General features: G+C 42.1%; 1 protein-coding gene across 12 annotated transcripts in view; it reads left to right on the top strand.

Annotated features, from left to right (window-relative positions):
- The window catches only part of LOC112254118 (chromodomain-helicase-DNA-binding protein 6), a 107,014-nt gene that overhangs the window by 34,894 nt on the left and 49,206 nt on the right, over positions 1-22,914 (top strand). For all 12 annotated transcript variants that reach the window (XR_006083711.1, XR_006083712.1, XM_024426360.2 and 9 more), the window contains 7 exons: positions 9,076-9,141; positions 9,238-9,296; positions 10,252-10,369; positions 10,684-10,770; positions 10,946-11,080; positions 11,370-11,491; positions 14,769-15,012. Coding sequence is in view for 10 of the 12 variants with exons in the window: in XM_024426360.2 (XP_024282128.1) it covers positions 9,076-9,141; positions 9,238-9,296; positions 10,252-10,369; positions 10,684-10,770; positions 10,946-11,080; positions 11,370-11,491; positions 14,769-15,012 (831 nt within the window). In the remaining 2 variants the exon portion in view is untranslated. The remainder of the gene's footprint in view (positions 1-9,075; positions 9,142-9,237; positions 9,297-10,251; positions 10,370-10,683; positions 10,771-10,945; positions 11,081-11,369; positions 11,492-14,768; positions 15,013-22,914) is intronic.

Here is a 22,914-nt window from a genome sequence, read left to right as displayed (position 1 = left end):
ACTACTGCAGCATAAATACTGGAGGCTGAGACAGAAGGGGTCAGGAGACACTGTGGCCCCATCCGATGACACCCCCGGACAGGGCCAAACAGGAAGGATATACAGTGCCTTGCGAAAGTATTCGGCCCCCTTGAACTTTGAGACCTTTTGCCACATTTCAGGCTTCAAACATAAAGATATAAAACTGTATTTTTTTGTGAAGAATCAACAACAAGTGGGACACAATCATGAAGTGGAACGACATTTATTGGATATTTAAAACTTTTTTAACAAATCAAAAACTGAAAAATTGGGCGTGCAAAATTATTCAGCCCCTTTTACTTTCAGTGCAGCAAACTCTCCAGAAGTTCAGTGAGGATCTCTGAATGATCCAATGTTGACCTAAATGACTAATGATGATAAATACAATCCACCTGTGTGTAATCAAGTCTCCGTATAAATGCACCTGCACTGTGATAGTCTCAGAGGTCCGTTAAAAGCGCAGAGAGCATCATGAAGAACAAGGAACACACCAGGCAGGTCCGAGATACTGTTGTGAAGAAGTTTAAAGCCGGATTTGGATACAAAAAGATTTCCCAAGCTTTAAACATCCCAAGGAGCACTGTGCAAGCGATAATATTGAAATGGAAGGAGTATCAGACCACTGCAAATCTACCAAGACCTGGCCGTCCCTCTAAACTTTCAGCTCATACAAGGAGAAGACTGATCAGAGATGCAGCCAAGAGGCCCATGATCACTCTGGATGAACTGCAGAGATCTACAGCTGAGGTGGGAGACTCTGTCCATAGGACAACAATCAGTCGTATATTGCACAAATCTGGCCTTTATGGAAGAGTGGCAAGAAGAAAGCCATTTCTTAAAGATATCCATAAAAAGTGTTGTTTAAAGTTTGCCACAAGCCACCTGGGAGACACACCAAACATGTGGAAGAAGGTGCTCTGGTCAGATGAAACCAAAATTGAACTTTTTGGCAACAATGCAAAACGTTATGTTTGGCGTAAAAGCAACACAGCGCATCACCCTGAACACACCATCCCCACTGTCAAACATGGTGGTGGCAGCATCATGGTTTGGGCCTGCTTTTCTTCAGCAGGGACAGGGAAGATGATTAAAATTGATGGGAAGATGGATGGAGCCAAATACAGGACCATTCTGGAAGAAAACCTGATGGAGTCTGCAAAAGACCTGAGACTGGGACGGAGATTTGTCATCCAACAAGACAATGATCCAAAACATAAAGCAACATCTACAATGGAATGGTTCAAAAATAAACATATCCAGGTGTTAGAATGGCCAAGTCAAAGTCCAGACCTGAATCCAATCGAGAATCTGTGGAAAGAACTGAAAACTGCTGTTCACAAATGCTCTCCATCGAACCTCACTGAGCTCGAGCTGTTTTGCAAGGAGGAATGGGAAAAAATTTCAGTCTCTCGATGTGCAAAACTGATAGAGACATACCCCAAGCGACTTACAGCTGTAATCGCAGCAAAAGGTGGCGCTACAAAGTATTAACTTAAGTGGGCTGAATAATTTTGCACGCCCAATTTTTCAGTTTTTGATTTGTTAAAAAAGTTTGAAATATCCAATAAATGTCGTTCCACTTCATGATTGTGTCCCACGTGTTGTTGATTCTTCACAAAAAAATACAGTTTTATATCTTTGTTTGAAGCCTGAAATGTGGCAAAAGGTCGCCAAGTTCAAGGGGCCGAATACTTTCGCAAGGCACTGTAACCCCACCCACTTTGCCAAAGCACAGCCCCCACACCACTAGAGGGATATCTTCAACCACCAACTTACCATCCTGAGACAAGGCCGAGTTTAGCCCACAAAGATCTCCACCACGGCACAACCCAAGGGGGGGCGTCAACCCAGACAGGAAGATCATATCAGTGACTCAACCCACTCAAGTGACACACCCCTCCTATGGACGGTATGAAATAGCCCTAGTAAGCCAGTGACTCAGCCCCTGTAATAGGGTTAGAGGCAGAGAATTCCAGTGGAAAGAGGGGAACCGGCCAGGCAGAGACAGCAAGGGCGGTTCGTTGCTCCAGAGCCTTTCCGTTCACCTTCACACTCCTGGGCCAGACTACACTCAATCATATGACCCACTGAAGAGATGAGTTTTCAGTAAAGACTTAAAGGTTGAGACCGAGTTTGCGTCTCTGACATGGGTAGGCAGACCATTCCATAAAAATGGAGCTCTACAGGAGAAAGCCCTGCCTCAAGCTGTTTGCTTAGAAATTCTAGGGACAATTAGGAGGCCTGCGTCTTGTGACCGTAGCGTACGTGTAGGTATGTACGGCAGGACCAAATCAGACATTAAGGGAAACAAATATTTGAATTCTACAGGCGAATGACTGGCCATCCAACAGTGAGCTGAAGCGCAGCTGGATCATTCAGCAAGAAAATGATCCAAAACACAAAACTGAGTCTACATGATAGTAGTTAAAAATAAATACATTTGAAGTTTTGGAATGGAATGGAAACGAGCAGTTCATACTTGAAAACACACATTTTGCTGAGTTAAAGCATTTCTGCATGCAAGAGGAGGCAAAAATCCTCAATGGTGATGTGAGAGACTGATAAACAACTACAGGAAGCGTTTGGTTGCAGTCATTGCAGCTCAAGGTGGCACAACGAGTTATTGAGTGTAAGGAGGCAATTACTTTTTCACAAAGGGGAATTGGGTGTTGTGTAACCTTGTGTTTATTAATAAAATAAGTAGCCTTTTTTTATTTGTAAATCCCGGTTCTCTAACTAATATTAGGATTTGGTTGAAGATCTGTAACATACAGTATGAAAAATATGCAAAAATTGAGAATCAGCAAATTCTTTTTCACGGTACTGTATATAACATGATTCATTCTAATCATATTAACATCAATATTAATTATATAGCTGATAACTGATAATAATGGTAATAATCTCAACAATATAATACATTTGTAATAAAAGAAATTAAGATGTGACTCACCACCTGGATTTGGTTTTATGTAGCAACATTTGAAATTGGGTAAAAAGTACTCAGCTACAAAATGGTATATCATACACTGCATTTTTGAGGAATTGGAAAGTAATTCTGCTTTAAGTTGATACACTTGTAAACTCACTTTTGAGAAAAGGGTCTTTTGAATGTTTTGGTACCTATTGGAGAGCTCTATATTTGTCTACACTCATTCAGCATTGTTCACTCCCTCTTAAGCCAGCTCCACCATCTCTTTAAGGATTCACATGTGAGGTCATGTGCTAAACAGTGAGAAGTGTAGGAAAGATTTAAGACTAAAAGTAGTAAAAGTACAACCTGGAATTTTTCCTTATTCTAGGCTAAACAGAAAATGCCCAGATATAAAGATACTTCAGTCATTTTCTATTAAGGTAAAAGTCACCCAGTATAATACTAATTGAGTAAAAGTATTTGGTTTTAAAAATACTTAAGTAAATGGAATTGCTAAAATGTACTTGAGTATCAAAACCAGATGGACCCATTCTTTAATATATTTTTTGATGGATAGCCAGGGGCACACTCCAACACTCAGAAATAATTTACAAACGAAGCATTTGTGATTAGTGAGTCTGGTATGTTACGACCACACAGATCAATATTAATTTTATATACAGTTGAAGTCGGAAGTTTACATACACCTTATCCCAGTAAAAATTCCCTGTCTTAGGTCAGTGAGGATCACCACTTTATTTTAAGAATGTAAAATGTCAGAATAATAGCAGAGAATGATTTACTTCAGCTTTTATTTCTTTCATGACATTCCCAGTGGGTCAGAAGTTTACATGCGCTCAATTAGTATTTGGTAGCCTTCCACAAGCTTGCCACAACAAGTTGGGTGAATTTTGGCCCATTCCTCCTGACAGAGCTGGTGTAACTGAGTCAGGTTTGTCGGCCTCCTTGCTCACAGATGCTTTTTCAGTTTTACCCACAAATATTTTATAGGATTGATGTCAGGGCTTTGTGATGGCCATTCCAATACCTTGACTTTGTTGTCCTGAAGTCATTTTGCCATAACTTTGGAAGTATGCTTGTCCATTTGGAAGACCAATTTGCGACCAAGCTTTAACTTCCTGACTGATGTCTTGAGATCTTGCTTCAATATATCCACATAATTGTCCTCCCTCATGATGCCATCTATTTTGTGAAGTGCTCCAGTCCGTCCTGCATCAAAGCATCCTCGCAACATGATCCTGCCTCCCCGTGCTTCACGGTTGGGATGGTGTTCTTTGGCTTGCAAGCGCCCCCTTTTTCCTCCAAACATAACGATGGTCATTATTGCCAAACAGTTCTATTTTTGTTTCATCAGACCAGAGGACATTTCTCCAAAAAGTACAATCTTTGTCCTCATGTGCAGCTGCAAACCGTAGTCTGGCTTTTTTATGGCAGTTTTGGAGCAGTGGCTTCTTCCTTGCTGAGCGGCCTTTCAGGTTATGTCGATATAGGACTCGTTTTACTGTGTATATAGATACTTTTGTACCTGTTTCCTCCAGCATCTTCACAAAGGTCCTTTGCTGCTTTTCTGGGATTGATTTACACTTTTCGCACCAAAGTATGTTCATCTCTAGAAGACAACGTGTCTCCTCCCTGAGCAGTATGATGACTGCTTGGTCCCATAATGTTTGTACTTGCGTACTATTGTTTGTATAGATGAACATGGTACCTTCAGGCGTTTGGAAATTGCTCCCAAGGATGAACCAGACTTGTGGAGGTCTACAATTTTATTTTCTGAAGTCTTGGCTGATTTCTTTCGATTTTCCCATGATGTCAAGCAAAGAGGCACTGAGTTTGAAGGTAGGCCTTGAAATACATTCACAGGTACACCTCCAATTGACTCAAATTATGTCAATTAGCCTATCAGTAGCTTCTAAAGCTATGACATTTTCTGGAATTTTCCAAGCTGTTTAAAGGTACAGGCAACTTAGTGTATGTAAACTTCTGACCCACTGGAATTGTGATACAGTGCATTTTAAGTGAAATCATCTGTAAACAATTGTTGGAAATATTACTTGTCATGCACAAAGTAGATATCCTAACCGACTTACCAAAACCTATAGTTTGTTAACGAGAAATATGTGGAGTGGTTGAAAAACAAGTTTAATGACTCCAACCTACGTGTATGTAATCTTCCCGACTTCAACTGTATCAATATTTTGTTAAGTCTTGCTAAGTGATTGGGTCTCTACAGAAGGTGTAAACAGTACAGCCAAATGGTTACTTGCATAGTAGCAATATCAGATGTGGTGTCAATATAAATAAAATATACAGTATGTACACTATCAATAACAATATTGAAAGACGTTGTAGTTGTATACATACAGACAATAATACAGTATACATTTTATGTTTGTTTATTCCATGTGTAACCCTGTGTTGTTGTATGTGTCTAACTGCTTTGCTTTATCTTGGCCAGGTCGCAGTTGTAAATGAGAACTTGTTCTCAACTAGCCTACCTGGTAAACCTCTCTTGGGTAGGGGGCAGTATTTTGAAGTCTGAAAAGCGAGCTAAAAGTAAAAGCTTGGATATGCATATAATTGGTAGATTTGGATAGAAAACACTCTAAAGTTTCTAAAACTGTGGTCTGTGAGTATAACAGAACTGATTTGGCAGGCGAAACTCCGAGGACAAACCATCCCAAAAACAAGAATTTCATCCTACCACTATTTTCAATGGCTATCACTTTTATTATAAGGCCAAGTCCTCCCAGATTGCAGTTCCTAGGGCTTCCACTAGATGTCAACAGTCCTTAGAAAGAGTTTCAGGCTGGTTTTTGGAAAAATGAGCCAGAAATTGTAGTTTTTCTAGGTGGCTCCCATTTTGGCTGTAGTGTTTCCAAGCGTGTGGAAGAGAGCGCCTTCTTTGGTATTTTTCTGCGGTAAAGACAATAACGGTTCTCCGTCTTAAATTGTATCGTTTATTCAGTTATTAGGGTACGTAAGGTTTGATTATTAACGTTATTTGACTTGTTTGGAAAAGTTTATTAGTAACGTTTGGGATTCATTTTGTATGCATTTTGATGGAGGGAAACTGGGTGGATTATTGACTGAAGCGCACCAGCTAAACTGAGTTTTTATGGACATAAAGAAGGACATTATCGAACAGAAGGACCATTTGTGATGTAACTGGGACCTTTTGGAGTGCCCACAGAAGAAGATCATCAAAGGTAAGGCATTTTTTTATATCGCTATTTCTGACTTTTGTGTCGCACCTGCCTGGTTGAAATATGTTTTTCATGTGTTTGTATGCGGGGCGCTGGCCCCAGATAATCGCATGGTTTGCTTTCGCCGTAAAGCCTTTTTGAAATCTGACATAGCGGCTGGATTAACAAGAAGTGAATCTTTATTTTGATGTATTACCCTTGTGATTTTATGAAAGTTAAATATTTATAATATTGTAGATTGTATTTCGTGCTCTGCAATTTCACTGGATGTTGGCCAGGTGGGATGCTACCGTCCCACCTGCCCATAAGAAGTTAAATAAAGGTAAAAGAAATAAAAGCAATCAGGGGTGAAGTGGCTGAGCTGCAGGATAAATAACAACGTATGGTGTGTGTGTGTGTTTCTTAAGAGAGAGTCATTTGAATAGAGGCAGTGCATGTAGTGCTGATGACTGGTCAGTCCGAACCACGCATGAACAAGGGAATATGTGTTCGGAGAGCCTGTTTCTGTCCTGCCCATGATTTTGGTGCAGGGCATGTGAAGTCCATAGCCTCTTTGGCGCAAAACTCTCTGATCTTCTCAAAAAGATGAGTTTGTCTAGCTGTGTCCAGTCCAGGTGGTGCTTGTACAGGCAGACCCATCTATGGGAGGAAGGATGTCAGTGTTATGCAGCAGCTGAATCCTGGTCCCGACTGAGTCTGAACGCTCCTTGGCGACATCAGGCTCCATAACATTGAAGCTGTAAAACAGGAAAACATTTTTTTATAATTGAAGACATTACAACCTTGCACAACATCAATTCACCTCCCAGGTTTAGATAAGAAGAAGAATCTCATACAATGCAATGAAAAATGATATTCACCTGAAGTGCTGGTACTACTTGATGAGGCAGAAGCACCAGTGGCCACTGCCGTTATCACAATTCAGGTCCACACGTGTTTCCCCAACTCGATAGTTGCTGAAGAAATGGAGCATGTAGTTGATGACTGCGCTGCTGCCTTTGCTGGATGACAGACCATCAATCAAGTAGTTGACTTGTGGTATTCCTTCACAGCAGATACCAAATAAGCCAAACTTGTGAGAAGTTAAAAAGTTGATGGGACCTGGCTGCATAGGGTCAGAAGGATAGTGCATCTGCAAACAACAAAAGAACATTAAGATCAATTACAATTAATTGTCTCACCCTTGTCAATCTGCATTTACACTGCTCAGTGAAAAGTATTTGCCTGCCTCCCGTATATTATTTTTTGATATATATATATATATACACAAACAAAACAAACAAACAAAAAAAAATCTTTCTTTTATATCTTTATATATCTTTCAAAGATCATTCGTAAAAATCCATGTAACTTCACAGATCTTTATTGTGAAGGGTTTAAAGACTGTTACCCATGCTTGTTCAATTAACCATAAACAATTCATGAACATGCACCTGTGGAACGGTCGTTAAGACACTAACAGCTTACAGACGGTAGGCAATTAAGGTCACAGTTATGAAAACTTAAGACACTAAAGAGGCCTTTCTACTGACTCTGAAAAATACCAAAAGAAGATACCCAGATCCCTGCTCATCTGCGTGAATGTGCCTTAGGCATGCTGCAAGGAGATATGAGGACTGCAGATGTGGCCAGAGCAATAAATTGCAATGTCCGTACTGTCAGACGCCTAAGACAGCGCCTAAGACAGTTGATCGTCCTCACAGTGGCAGACCACGTGTAACACCTGCACAGGATCGATACATCTGAACATCACACCTGCGGGACAGGTACAGGATGGCAACAACTGCCTGAGATACACCAGGAACACACAATCCCTCCATCAGTGCTCAGACTGTTTGCAATAGGCTGGACTGAAGGCTTGTAGGCCTGTTGTAAGGCAGATCCACACCAGACATCACCGGCAACAACGTCGCCTGTGGGCACAAATCCACAATCGCTGGACCAGACAGGACTGGCAAAAAGTGCTCTTCACTAACGAGTCGCGGTTTTGTCTCACCAGAGGTGATGGTCGGATTCGCGTTTATCGTCGAAGGAATGAGCGCTACACCGAGGCCTGTACTCTGGAGCGTCATGGTCTGGGGGCCGTTTGTCATAGCATCATCAGACTCCGCTTGTTGTCATTGCAGGCAATCTCAATGCTGTGCGTTACAGGGAAGACATCCTCCTCCCTCATTTGGTACCCTTACTGCAGGCTCATCCTGACATAACCCTCCAGCATGACAATGACACCAGCCATACTGCTCGTTCTCATTCTGTGCCTGATTTCCTGCAAGACAGGAATGTCAGTGTTCTGCTATGGTCAGCGAAGAGCCCGGATCTCAATCCCATTGAGCACATCTGGGACCTGTTGGATCGGAGGGTGGGGGCTAGGGCCATTCCCCCCAGAAAAGTCCAGGAGCTTGCAAGTGCCTTGGTGGAAGAGTGGAGTAACATCTCACAGCAAGAACTGGCAAATCTGGTGCAGTCTGAGGAGGAGATGCACTGAAGTACTTAATGCAGCTGGTGGCCACACCAGATACTGACTGTTACTTTTGATTTTGACCCCCCTTTGTTCAGGGACACATTATTCCATTTCTGTTGGTCACATGTCTGTGGAACTTGTTCAGCTTGTCTCAGTTGTTGAACCTTCTTTATGTTCATACAAATATTTACACATGTTAAGTTTGCTGAAAATCAACCCAGTTGAGAGGACGTTTATTTTTTTGCTGAGTTTATATCTGTCCATCTGTCTATGTCCATCAGTATAAAGGAGGAGATGTTGCTGACTTGTTGAGCAAAATCAAAGCTGCAATGCATCCTGATGTCTTTGCTTGCTGTTTCAGTGTCCCCCCTCAGTAAGCCCAAGCACACACTTTAAAAATGTTTTTTTTTTTAACCTTGTGTGAGTAATGCCCCCTCTCCCCCCTGTCGCAGGAGCCCCCTGAAGATGAGGCAAACATTATTGAGAAAATCCTGTCGGTTCGAACTGTGAAGAAAGAGGTATGCCTGCCATCTGACATTAACAAGCACACAGACACTAGCAACAAGGTGTGCGTGGATAAGATTATTTGATGTTTTTTTTCCTCTTCTTTTGAGGCGTCCCCTGAGGATACAACTGAGGAGTCGGAGGAGTTCTATGTCAAGTACAGAAATTTGTAAGTGTGCTTAACAGTAGCTAGGTGGAAGACCCCAATAACATTGGTCTCTTTGATAACAGATGGTCGGTCTGTCAACAGATGGTCTGTTTTTTTGGTGTATGACACATGTTCGAGCACTCAAGGTTTTCATAGATGCACCTTTCAAAGTGAGCATTTTCTCATGTTTAGCTGTGTTCAATGTATTTCTATGTTCTTAAATCCGCCACTTGATGTTTTTATACTGTGGGATTGCTTTTTAACCTCTAAGAGTTCACACTGTGGACAGGGGGGTCTACTAAGCTAACATATGGATTGTTTTAAGATAGTCATTCCATAGATCATTTTTCTATTTGATTTTGAAATGTAGGACCCATGTAGGTATAAAAAAAAGATCTACAAATTATTTGATGAAACATTGAATTTGGCCTTACTGCAATTAGCCCATATAAACACATTGAAGATTACATTCATACCTGGGAAAACGGATAGTAAAAAAAAAAATCAAAAGGAAGTATGTTTTGAAGTGTCTGTCATACTGTATATCTGAGAGATATAAGAAAGCTCAGGAAATGTATACGGAAATAAATTCCACAAATTAACTTTTAACAAGGCACACATGTTAATTGAAATGCATTCCAGGTGACTACCTCATGAAGCTGGTTGATTGAATGCCAAGAGTGTGCAAAGCTGTCATCAAGGCAAAGTGTGGCTACTTTTGAAAAATCTTGTTTAACACTTTTTTTTGGTTACTACATGATTCTATTTGTATTATTTCATAGTTGTGATGTCTTTACTTTTAATCTACAATGTAGAAAATATTACATTTTAAAGAAAAACCCTTGAATGAGTAGGTGTGCAAACTGCTTTTGCACCCTTTTGCCTAATTACTCTCATTTCAATAAAGTTGAAGGTCAATGTACCCCTTGCCCCCTTGAATATTTTAATTGAACCATCCTACCACTTTTGCTCATAGCTCCTACCTGCATTGTAAATGGGCGACATTGGAGGAGTTGGAGAAGGACCCTCGCATCCAGCAAAAAATCAAGCGCTTCAGGACTAAGCATGCCCAAATGAAGCACATATTTGTTGAGGTGAGGCTACTCTTATGTTCTTCTGACATAAAATCATGAAATTATGTATATAGAAACTATTTGTTTTTATGTCATATGAAAATGTACTGTATGGCTAAGCTGCAACAGTGGATTTTATTTGTAGTGGTATCTGTATTTAGCATCAAACATATATTTCGTTTTCTGCGAAGTACAAATGGACACCAATACAAATTTTAAAAACTGTCCCAACTGTAGCCATTCAATACATTTTCATATGACATAAAAAATAAATGCATAGCTATGTAAGGAATCACATGAAAAGGATGATATTGATTGTCTACTCCTCCATGTAGCCGAATGAAGACCTCTTTAACCCTGACTACATAGAAGTGGATAGAGTTTTGGAGGTGGCCATCACTACAGACACCGAGACAGGAGAGGTGAGCCAGGGAAAGCCAGTTGCTCACCACAAGTGAGGGATGTTTGTGTGTTCGGACACACGTGCTTCAGTCAGTGTATCTGACTGACTCACTGGCTAATTCTGTGTCTGTGTGTCTGACTCATTGACTGTCACTGTCTCGCTGTGTTCGCATGCATGTATGTGTGTGTTTACAGGAGGTGACACACTACCTGGTGAAGTGGTGCTCCCTGTCCTATGAGGAGGCTACATGGGAGCTTCAGGAAGATGTGGACCCGGTGAAGATTCGGGAGTTTGAGGAGATCAAGAGAATCCCTGAATTCAAATTTTTGGTGAGTGGGAAAGAGTAACTCCTTCCCCTGTAATTTACAACATTTGTTCCTTTGTTTAAAAATGTAATTAACAATCAGCAATGTGTCTGAATTGGATGTTCTGTTTTTGAAGAGTAGCTTTTGATGTGTCTGTGTGTGACTATGAGAGTTGGTCAGGTATTCTGTGCATTTGTGGGCGTGCGCAGTACGTGTACCTGTCCAGTCAACCTCAATGTGTGTGTGATGCTGTTATTTGAGATTGCCAATCCGTGTGTGTGTGTGTGTGTGCGCACGTGTGCACTCTGAGTAGGAAAGACCTCAGCCAGACAAGTGGCAGAAGCTGGACAAATCCAAAGACTATCGAAACGGGAACCAGCTGAGAGAGTACCAGCTGGAGGGAATGAACTGGCTGCTCTTCAACTGGTACAACAGGTAAGAAAACTGCAACTCCTCCTCCCCCAAATATATACATAGTCCCCCCCATGAATAGTAGACTTACTGCTCAGGTAGTAATCCACCACTAAAAACTTCTCATATATAAACAATCTGAAACATGCATGAGCGCATCAGCTGTTCTGGAAGACTGTGATCACGCTCTCCGCAGCCGATGTGATTTAAGACCTTTAAGCAGGTCAACAGACGGATTCCCAGGATGTGTACTGCGAGCATGCGCTGACCAACTGGCAAGTGACATTTTCAGCCTCTCCCTGTCCGAGTCTGTAATACCAACATGTTTTACGCAGACCACCATAGTGCCTGTGCCCAAGAACACTAAGGTAACCTGCTTAAATGACTACCGACCCGTAGCACTCACATCTAGCCATGAAGTGCTTTGAAAGGTTGGTTATGGCTCACAACACCATTTTCCCAGAAACCTTAGACCCACTCAAATTTGCATAGCGTCCCCAACAGATCCACAGATGCAATCTCTATTGCACTCCACACTGCCCTTTCTCACCTGGACAAAAGGAACACGTGGGAATGCTATTAATTGACTACAGCCCAGTGTTCAACACCATAGTGCCCTCAAAGCTCATCAATAAGCTAAGGACCCTGGGACTAAACACCTCCCTCTGCAACTGACTGACTTCCTGACTGGCCACTCCCAGGTGGTAAGGGTAGGTAACAACACATCCGCCACATTGATCCTCAACACAGTGGCCCGTCAGTGGCCCCCCACAGTACCCTCCTATACTCCCTGTTCACTCATGCCAGAACAACAACCTCTCCCTCAACGTGATCAAGACAAAGGAGATGATTGTGGACTACAGGAAAAAGCGGACCAAGCCCGCCCCCATTGTCATCGACGGGGCTCCAGTGGAGCAGGTTGAGAGCTTCAAGTTCCTTGGTGTCCACATCACCAACAAACTAACATGGTCCGAGCACACCAAGACAGTTGTGAAGAGGGCACAACCAAACCTATTCCCCCTCAGGATTTGCCATGGGTCCTCAGATCCTCAAAAGGTTCAACAGCTGCACCATCGAGAGCACCCTGACTGGTTGCATCACTGCCTGGAATGGCAACTGCTCGGCCTCCGACCACAAGGCACCACAGAGGGTAGTGCGAACGGCCCAGTACATCACTGGGGCCAAGCTTCCTTCCATCCAGGACCTGTATACCAGGCGGTGTCAGAGGAAGGCCCTAAAAATTGTCAAAGACTCCAGCCACCCTAGTCATAGACTGTTCTCTCTACTACCGCACGGCAAGCTGTACCGGTGCACCAAGTCTAGGTCCAAGAGGCTTCTAAACAGCTTCTACCCCCAAGCCAAAAGACTCCTGAACAACTAGTCAAATGCTACCCAGACTATTTGCATTGCCCCCCCCTCTTTACACCACTGCTACTCTGTTGCAATCTATGCATAGTCACTTTAATAACTCTACCTACATGTGCATACTACCTCAACTAACCGGTGCCGCCGTACATCGACTCTATCAGTACCCCCCAGTATATAGTCTCGCTATTGTTATTTTACTGCTGCTCTTTAATTCCATGTTACTTTTATCTCTTATTCTTATCCATATATATTTTTTAACTGCATTGTTGTTTAGGGGCTCGTAAGTAAGCATTTCACTGTAAGGTCTTCACCTGTTGTATTTCTCGCGTGTGACTAATAAAATTTGATTTGATGTGTGAGGAAATACGTATTTCTAAGGGTATGTAGGGTGTAAATATGATCGATCGTGCAATGTTTTTGGTACAAATCCAATATGGCTTTTACTCAGTACAATGAGCTTATTAACCTTTTCACGTGTGAGTTCCAAATAGCTCTAACGGTCGCCCCCAGTCTGAGTTATTGTTTTATGCGCATGATATCAGAATGCACTCACTGTTCCAAAATGTCATTTTTACGCAACAGGATAGTAAACACGCGCTGCTCTCAAATCAAGACACACGCTACCTGATAATTATCTCTAGACTATATTTCAACTTGTGTGTCCTGCCTCATTAATTCACATAGAATGTAGCCCATTTCACTGTTTGCGGACAATTTATTTGAGGCTTTACTGAACCGGTCAAACTTCCCTCTTCAATGAGAGCCCAAGCACCTCCCTATTGTTACCCCAGATCAAGTATGCAGAAATTTGCACAGTCTAGCACAAACTTTTTTCCCCCTGGCACATTTTCTGGTTGGTGCTCACATTGCCTTGATTGCTTTTTTTCCTTACAAATAATAACATTGGACATGTGAGTTCCAATCAAAGTAAGTGCCTTATTTTCTCTATATCGTGTTGTCGTTTCTGTTGTAAGCATACCATATGTATGGAGCATAATGTATTTACTGTTTTATTTACACATTTTCAAGTACTGGTGACAGATTATGCATTCCGATTCTTGCATAGTTTGTAATGGACACATGATGTGTGTAAAATACTTTTTTGAGTGTTGAAGTTTAGAACTCTACTACCAAACTCTTACATTATAATACTACCGAACAGGTTACTGTTCACACAAATGCCTCTGTAATTGTTTCTCACTCACTCACTCACTCACTCACTCACTCACTCACTCACTCACTCACTCACTCACTCACTCACTCACTCACTCACTCACTCACTCACTCAAATCAAAGACCCAAAACATATGTTAGCACATGGTGAATAGCACATGCTGCAAAAGCACGTGGTGAAATTCCTCTGTCATAAAACGCCATGCCCCCTTCATACATTTTTGGACAGTTAGCATCCTAGATAGACTTCTAACACATTCAAACCAGGTATGATCAAAAGGGGGAGATCAGGTGTTAAAATTAACTCTTGTGACAGACTATTCACATTTAATCTGTCAAGTTTGAGATGGGGATGATATCTTCTGGTGCGGTGGTGGATTAACTTTGCACTACTAACCTGTGAAATATTTGCATCCAAAACATCAGATGCCTCCATGACATGTTGTCATTCTGTGCAGCCTGGATTGTAAACAGGTGGGCTTCTTGAGAAGGTGCTGGGGACTGGCTTTGGCAGAGGCTTCATGACAGTTGGTACTTATCTGTTACTTCCGTTCAGTACAGATTTGAAAAGCTCAGCCCCCCAAAATCAAACCGAGTTGGCAGGCAGGCACTCATGAGATTTGGTTCTAGGTTCGGAGATTAGTCCACTCTCCCTCAGCAGGCCACTGATTGTCACCCCTCACCCCTTTTAGTTTTCTTTGATGAAAATATTTTTGTGTGTTGGTGACATCATCATGTTTTCCCGACTCTTCCTATACAGGAAGAACTGCATCTTGGCTGACGAGATGGGCCTTGGGAAGACCATCCAGTCCATCACCTTCCTCTTTGAGATGTTCTCCATGGGCCTGCGGGGACCCTTCCTCATCATCGCCCCCCTTTCTACCATCACCAACTGGGAGAGGGAGTTCCGCACCTGGACTGAGATCAACGTCATTGTCTACCACGGCAGCCAGATCAGCCGCCAGATGATCCACCAGTATGAGATGTACCACAAGGACCAGCAGGTGAGCTAACATGGTCTGTGTGTGTGAGACAGTAGGCAGCTGCGAGATGTATCACAAGGACCAGCAGGTGAGCTAACATGGTCTGTGTGTGAGACAGTAGGCAGCTGCGAGATGTACCTAGCAGGCCCAGCAGGTGAGCTAACATGGTCTGTGTGTGTGAGACAGTAGGCAGCTGCGAGATGTATCACAAGGACCAGCAGGTGAGAACATGGTCTGTGTGTGTGAGACAGTAGGCAGCTGCGAGATGTACCTAGCAGGCCCAGCACGTGAGCCAATGGTGTGAGAGGGTATGTGTGGATGTGAGACTATGCTGGGCAGATGCAGTGTGCATGCATACTAAAATGCAAAGGTTCCTGAGGTGAGCCATTGAATGTGTATGCATGAAATTGCACCACTGTGTACGTGTGTTTGAATCTACACAAGATATGCAGATGTAATGTGTTTTTTCCCTATGGGTCGAACAGAAGCTGTGTGTATGTATGAATCTTCAGAAGACAAAAGGGTGAGCCTTTGCTTGTCTGCTGGATGTACAGTGCCTTTGGAAAGTATTCATACCCCTTGACTTTTTGCAAATTTTGATACGTTACAGCCTTATTCTAGAATGCACCATTTTTTTAATATATATTTTTTTCCTCATCAGTTCTACACACAATACCCCACAATGACAAAGCAAAAACATTTTATAAAAATAAAACATGCAAATGTATTACAAATATTTATTTTATATTTATTCAGTACTTTGGCTGCGATTACAGCCTCGAGTCTTGGGTATGACGCTACAAGCTTGGCACACCTGTATTTGGGGAGTTTATCCCATTCTTCTCTGCAGATCCTCTCAAGCTCTGTCAGGTTGGATGGGGAGCGTCTCTGCACAGCTATTTACAGGTCTCTCTGGAGATGTTCGATTGGGCCAAGGACATTCAGAGATTTGTCCAGATGCTAGGGTCGTAGTCCTGTTGGAAGGTGAACCTTCGCCCCAGTCTGAGGTCCTTGGCGCTCTGGAGCAGGTTTTCATCAAGGATCTCTGTATTTTGCTCCATTGATCTTTCCCTCGATCCTGACTAGTTTCCCAGTCCCCGCCGCCGAAAAACTTCCCCACAGCATGATGCTGCCACTACCATGCTTCACTGTAGGGATGATGCCAGGTTTAATCCAGACATGACGCTTGGCATCAGGCCAAAGAGTCTTGTTTCTCATGGTCTGAGAGTCCTTTAGGTGCCTTTCGGCAAACTCCAAGCGGGCCGTCATGTACCTTTTTACTGAGGAGTGGCTTCAGTCTGGCCACTCTAAAGGCCTGATAGCTGGAGTGCTGCAGAGATGGTTGTCGTTCTGGAAGGATCTCCACAGAGGAACTCTGGAGCTCTGTCAGTGACCATAGGGTTCTTCGTCACGTCCCTGACCAATGAACTCCTCTGATTGCTCAGTTTGGCTAGAACTGTGTTCTTGGGGACCTAGAATGCTGCATACATTTTTTTTTAGTACCCTTCCCCAGATCTGTGCCTCGACACAATCCTGTCTCGGTGTTCTACGGACAATTCCTTCGACGTCATGGCTTGGTTTTTGCTCTGACATGCACTGTCAAGCTGTGGGACCTTAGGTGTGTGCCTTTTTTCAAAATCTTGTTCAATCAATTGAATTTACCACAAGTGGACTCCAATCAAGTTGTAGAAATATCTCAAGGATGATCAATGGAAACAGGAGGCACCTGAGCTCAGTTTTGAGTCTCATAGCAAAGGGTCTGAATATTTATGCATTAAAACCTGTTTTTGCTTTGTCGTTATGGGGTATTTTGTGTAGATTGATTTTATCCATTTTAGAATGTAATTTTTATTTGACCTTTTTATTTGACCTAACTAGGCAAGTCAGTTAAGAACAAATTCTTATTTTCAATGACAGCCTAGAAACAGTGGGTTAACTTCCTTGTTCAGGGGCAGAATGACAGATTTGTACTTTGTCAGCTCGGGGATTCGATCTTGCAACCTTTCGTTACTAGTCCACCGCTCTAAACAAAATGTGGGAAAAGTCGAGGTGTCTGAATACTTTCCAAATGTGCTGGGGCCCGCGGAAATCGACTAGGGGTTTAAACCCAGACTTGGACCACACACACTCTCTACCGAATATAGCAGTCAAGGGAAGTCAAATATTGATTGCTTTGCAACTCTCGCAGTTAGTAACTGATTCCTTCCATACCACTCATTCGTCTTGTTGTGTAATGTTCATTTCCAATGGCCGAAGAACACGTTTGTTTGATCCATAATTTCCCTTCATATGAAAAGGATTTTCTAGTAGTTTGTCGACATGAATTGTAGGGTTGCACATTTTGGGGATTATTCAGAGGTGGACACTTTCTGTGGGAATATATGGGAATTAACAGGCATACGGTGGGGCAAAACTATTTAGTCAGCCACCAATTGTGCAAGTTCTCCCACTTAAAAAGTTAAGAGAGGCGGGGGACAAAATGGCGCTGTAGAGAGAACACGGTGTTTCAGCGAGCACTCGTGGCATTCGTAAATGTATATTTTTACATTAATCTCCTAGCTTGAAAAAGTGGTAGAATTGGCTAAATAAGTTACCATATAATGAGTCTTGACGGCTATTTTGCAAAAATCTCTGACAACATGCCCAATAGAACTACTAAGAAGTCGACCAAAACCACCACCCCTGTGGATGTGCATGAAGAGCTAGCTAACGTTAGCGAAGCTAACACCATTGCGGATCCAGGCACAATGGACCTGGTGATTCAAAAGATGACTGATAACATTACTAAAGTGATCGATGCTAAGATAAGAACGGTCTTGGAAGCAATAGCAGGCCATTCAGCTGAAATACAGAGGGTTGTGGAACGTGTTGTTGAGGCGGAAGGAAGAATTGCTGCAGTGGAGACTTCAACTACATCTATGGACGCTAAGATAAAAGCACTTGAGAAACAGGTGCGCGAAATGGCGGAGCACATTGACGACTTGGATAATCGAGGACGCAGATGCAATATTCGTGTTGTGGGACTCCCGGAAAATTCTGAAGGGACATGTTCAGTAAAATTCTTTGAGGAATGGATCCCTGGCTACCTACAAATGGACAGTAAGGCTGGTCATGTGAAGCTGGACAGAGCCCATCGCTCTCAAGCACCGATACCCGGTCCCAATCAGCACCCACGGCCGGTGGTTATAAAGTTCCACAACTTCACCGACAAGCAACGTGTCATGGACGCGGCTAGAAACATCGGCTCTGGATGGTAGTCAACGTAAAAGTCCAAAGGTATCATTCTTCAATGATTATTCCACTGCGGTTGTACGAAGACGCAAAGGGTTTGATGAGGCGAAGGCTCGACTCAGGAGAATGAAGATGGACTACGCACTGTTGTACCCGGCCACATTGAAGATTATGGTCAACGGATCACCTAAAAAGCTCTACACACCTGAAGAGGCTGCTGCGTTTATTGACTCTCAGGTAAATAACTTTAAGCTGCACCTCCACAGCATTGGATAACTTTGGTTAACTTTAACTTTATTTTTGGTTGAATCTGATCATGAAACAGTGGTGTGAGTCCGGCTCAGTAATATTCGTATCTTTATTATTTTTCTTGCTAAAGTAATAGCCGCTATAGCTCAGGCTGAGAGATGTGTGAATCAATATTGGTGCCCAGGCTTGGTTTTAGGTGGAAGAGCCTCAATCTTCTTCTATTGATTTTCTTTTTCATACATATAAAGGATGAGGCTATTGAGCGGCAATGCGGACTTAAGAGTCTACATTGGAGAGTTGAAATCCCCTGCATGTTAGCTAGTGGGAAAACCCCCTTTTGGATCTTTACATGTTTAATTTTTGGGTTTAGTATTGTTCGAGTTCAGGGTTCATATCGTTTGTTTATGCTCGGTGAGATAGAGAAGAGTTCAACACATGGAAAAAGGTACCACCCCACTTTTACAGTAGGATCCAGTCTGGATATTGAATGGTCAAGATACAATGGCAGGTAACGGACTGCGTGTATGTACGTGGAACATTAGAGGGAGCCATAACCCCATTAAAAGGAAGAAGGTACTGTCTTTTTTGAAAAAATAAAATATTGAAATTGCCCTGTTGCAAGAAACTCATTTGGATGATAAGGAGCACCTGAAATTACAACAAGGGGGGTTTGGTCAAGTGTTTTTCTCATCATTTACATCCAGAAGTAGAGGTGTAGCAATTCTGGTAAAAAATAACTTACCACTTAAGGTCTTGAATTGTGTGAAAGATAAATTTGGTCGCTTTGTTATAATTAATGGTACTTTGCAAGGGCAGAACATTTCCATAATGAATATTTATTTCCCCCCCTGCTCACCCGCCTGATTTCCTCACTAAGGTATTTCTAGACTTTTCATTAAACTCGGACACTGCAGTGGTTGGAGGAGATTTTAACTCCTTGTTGAACCCCCTTATTGATAAGTTTCCCAGCGGTATAGCTTCACTCTCTCCTCAAGCTAAGTCACTTAAAGCTATTTGTGATGATCTGGGGTATGCGGATGTCTGGAGAGCTTTTCGTCCCTCCAACAGAGAGTTCACTTTTTTTTATCTGCACCTCATGGATGTCAGACTAGAATAGATTATGTTTTTATGCCCAGGACGTCTTTGCAGTCTGTTTTATCCGCTAGGATAGGAAGCATAGTCATATCTGATCATGCTGAGGTGATCCTGGACATAAAACTCAACGGGGCATTCAGTCGGTCAAGACATTGGAGGTTGAACACAACCATTCTTAAAGACCATACATTCACATCATATTTTATTACAGAGTTTAAAGCATTTTTCTCTATTAACTCTCAATCAACAGATAACCCCTCGCTCCTTTGGGAGACCTGTAAAGCGTATGCCAGGGATCTGATTATGTCATACACAGCTACTAAGAGACGGAAAAAGCGTGAAAAGCAAAACATGTTAGAGGGTGAATTAGGAACTAAAGAGAAGGACTACATTAAAACGCCCGCTCCTGCCCTATTAAAGGAAATATCAGTCATTAGATCAACGTTCGACTCTCTCCTAACACAGGACGCTGAAAAGAAAATGAGATTTGTCAGGCAAAAGCTATATGAACATGGCGATAAGCCAGGAAAGTACTTGGCATATCTAGCTAAAAAGAGAGCTGACTCTCAGTCAATTGCTACTATTACTGATTCTGATGGTAATCATTTATATGAAAATAAATTGATAAGTGACTCTTAAGAAATTCTATACAAACCTTTATGCCTCAGAACTGCCAAAGGATGCACCCAAATTAATGGAGAACTTATTTTGTAAGATTGAGCTCCCTACTATCTCTGAAGAGCAGAGGTCCCTCCTTAATGCCCCTATTACCAAGGAAGAGATAATGTTCGCAATTTAAGAATCTGCGAAATGGTAAGGCCCCAGGACCAGCCGGGTTTGGTAGTGAGTTCTATAAAGAGTTCCATGGCCTGATCCTTGAGCCATTGCGTGATATGTTTAACCACTCATTTTCAAATGACCAACGCTGAGAGAAGCCAACATTTCACTTATTCTCAAAAAGCGAAAATGTCCAGTCTTGTTCCTCGTACAGACCAATTTCCCTTCTGAATGTGGATAGAAAATTGCTTTCTAAAATTCTAGCCACAAGATTAGAGGACTCACTGCCACTAATTGTGAAAGGAGACCAAACTGGCTTCATTAAGGGCCGTAAGTCATGCAACAATGTCAGGCGGCTTCTTAATGTAATTCAAGCCTACCAACAAAGTGTTGTGGATGGTCTTGTGCTCTCCCTAGATGCTGAGAAAGCATTTGATCGTGTGGAGTGGTCTTACTTATTATTTGCTCTAAATAAATTTGCTCTGGGGGACAACTTTATAAAATGGGTGAAAGTTTTATATGATGATCCTCAGGCTGCTGTCCTTACTAATGGGCTAAGGTCAAATAGCTTCTCTATACACAGAGGTACCAGACAGGGCTGTCCTTTATCCCCCCCTCTTTGCACTCGTTATGGAACCACTGGCCGAGGCCATCAGGGTAACGCCTGCTATACAGGGGCTGCTCATTGGTGATGTTCACCATAAAATAAGCTTGAATGCTGATGATGTCCTGATATTCATCTCTAGTCCCGAGACTTCAATTACATCTCTTATTAATATTATTGAATTATTCAGCGAATTCTCAGGCTACAAGATTAACCTTACTAAGTCAGAGGCCATGCGCACTTGGTAGCCTACACTCTGTACCTAATACTTCTCCCCCCTTCCCTTTTAAATGGTCTCCCTCGGGTTTCATGTATCTGGGTATATTTGTAACTCCTAAATTCCAGCAAATGTACAAAGCCAATTTTGTTCCCTTGTTTGATACAATAAGACAGGATCTGGAGCGCTGGAACTCTCTCCCGATTTCTTGGTTGGGTAGAATATCCCTCTTGAAAATGAACATTTTACCTAGACTACTTTACCCAATCCAAATGATCCCAGTATTACTCTCCAATAAGGTAATAAAGGATGTAAATGGATGGCTAAGTTCCTTTATATGGAGTAAACGCAAGCCAAGACTTAAGATGGCAATATTGCAGCTTCCAAGTTCTATGGACCTGCCCAATATCAGGTTCTATCAATGGTGTGCCCACCTTTGTTATATTTCTGACTGGATCACAAATGATGACTCCTCTATTTTGGTTAGACATTGAGACTTCTCTTTCAAAATACCCCTTACAGGATCTTTTATTTTTCAGAAGTTTCAAGTCTGTAGAAGATCACTGCAATTATCCCGTTACACTTAACACACTCAAAGTATGGAGGTCAGTTCAACGCTTCCTGGGAAGGTCCAAACTAACCTCTGCTCTTACCCCAAATCTTAACAACCCAGATTTCAGTCCAGGATTGCTGGATGCTGGCTTTAACTTATGGCTTAATAAGGGCATACGCAGGCTAAATTACTTATTTGCTGATAAGATTTTGTTGTCATTTGAGCAGATGGTCGAGAAATATCGACTCCCAAAGCAGGACTTTTTCCGCTTCCTACAAGTAAGACATTATATTCTGAAGAGCACCACCTTAATTGGTAACCCTGATGTGTCTGTCATTGAAAGAATGCTTTTTTTCCCACAAAGGAAAATGTATGTAAGTCTGTTTTATGATACTTTAAGTTCCTCTTCTGCTGTCAACACACAGAGGGTGAAACAAGTGTGGGAGAAAGAATTGTCTGTTACTATTGACGAAGAGATGTGGGAGGACATTTGGAGATATGCAAAAACAATATCTATATGTAATCGTACTAGAGCAATCCAATTAAGAATAATACACAGATTGCATATATCCCCAAATCGCAGACATGCTTTTAGCCCCACTTCCTCTTCCCCTCAGTGTCTTAAATGCAAAACTGATACAGGCACCCTAACACATTGTTTATGGTCATGTACCAAAATACAAAGATACTGGTCTAGTGTTCTGCAAGAAATTGAAAAGATCCTAGGGGTTGATCTAGAATTGGACCCAGTTTCTTTACTGTTAGGTCTCCCTAGTAGGCATGTTACTTCTGTGGGTAAAGGGAGGCTTTACAACATCCTTACCTTCGCAGCGAGGAAAAACATCCTTTTACAGTGGATTAGTGCTAAGTTTCCTACTATTAAAGATAAGCATAAGATACTATTTGAATGGGTGCATCTGGAATATCTGACATGTACATTGCATTCTAAAACAGACCAGTTCTACAAAGTATGGAAACCTTTTCTAAATTACCTAGAACCTGAGGTATCAGCTATTATGCTGCAAGGATTCTCTTAGAATGGCAGGGATCTATGTATTTCAGAACTACTGTACGTTCCATGTGTGGAACCTAACCTCTTGGTTTAAACTGAGCTTTTTTGTTTAATTTCTGTTTGTAAGTTTGTTTAAAATGTATGTATTGAGAGACGCAATGATGGTGATGGGGTGAGAGAAGCAC

The sequence above is a fragment of the Oncorhynchus tshawytscha genome, linkage group LG07 (assembly GCF_018296145.1).
Source record: "Oncorhynchus tshawytscha isolate Ot180627B linkage group LG07, Otsh_v2.0, whole genome shotgun sequence".
NCBI classification, from domain to species: domain Eukaryota; kingdom Metazoa; phylum Chordata; class Actinopteri; order Salmoniformes; family Salmonidae; genus Oncorhynchus; species Oncorhynchus tshawytscha.
This window is presented reverse-complemented; position numbering and strand designations above follow the sequence as displayed.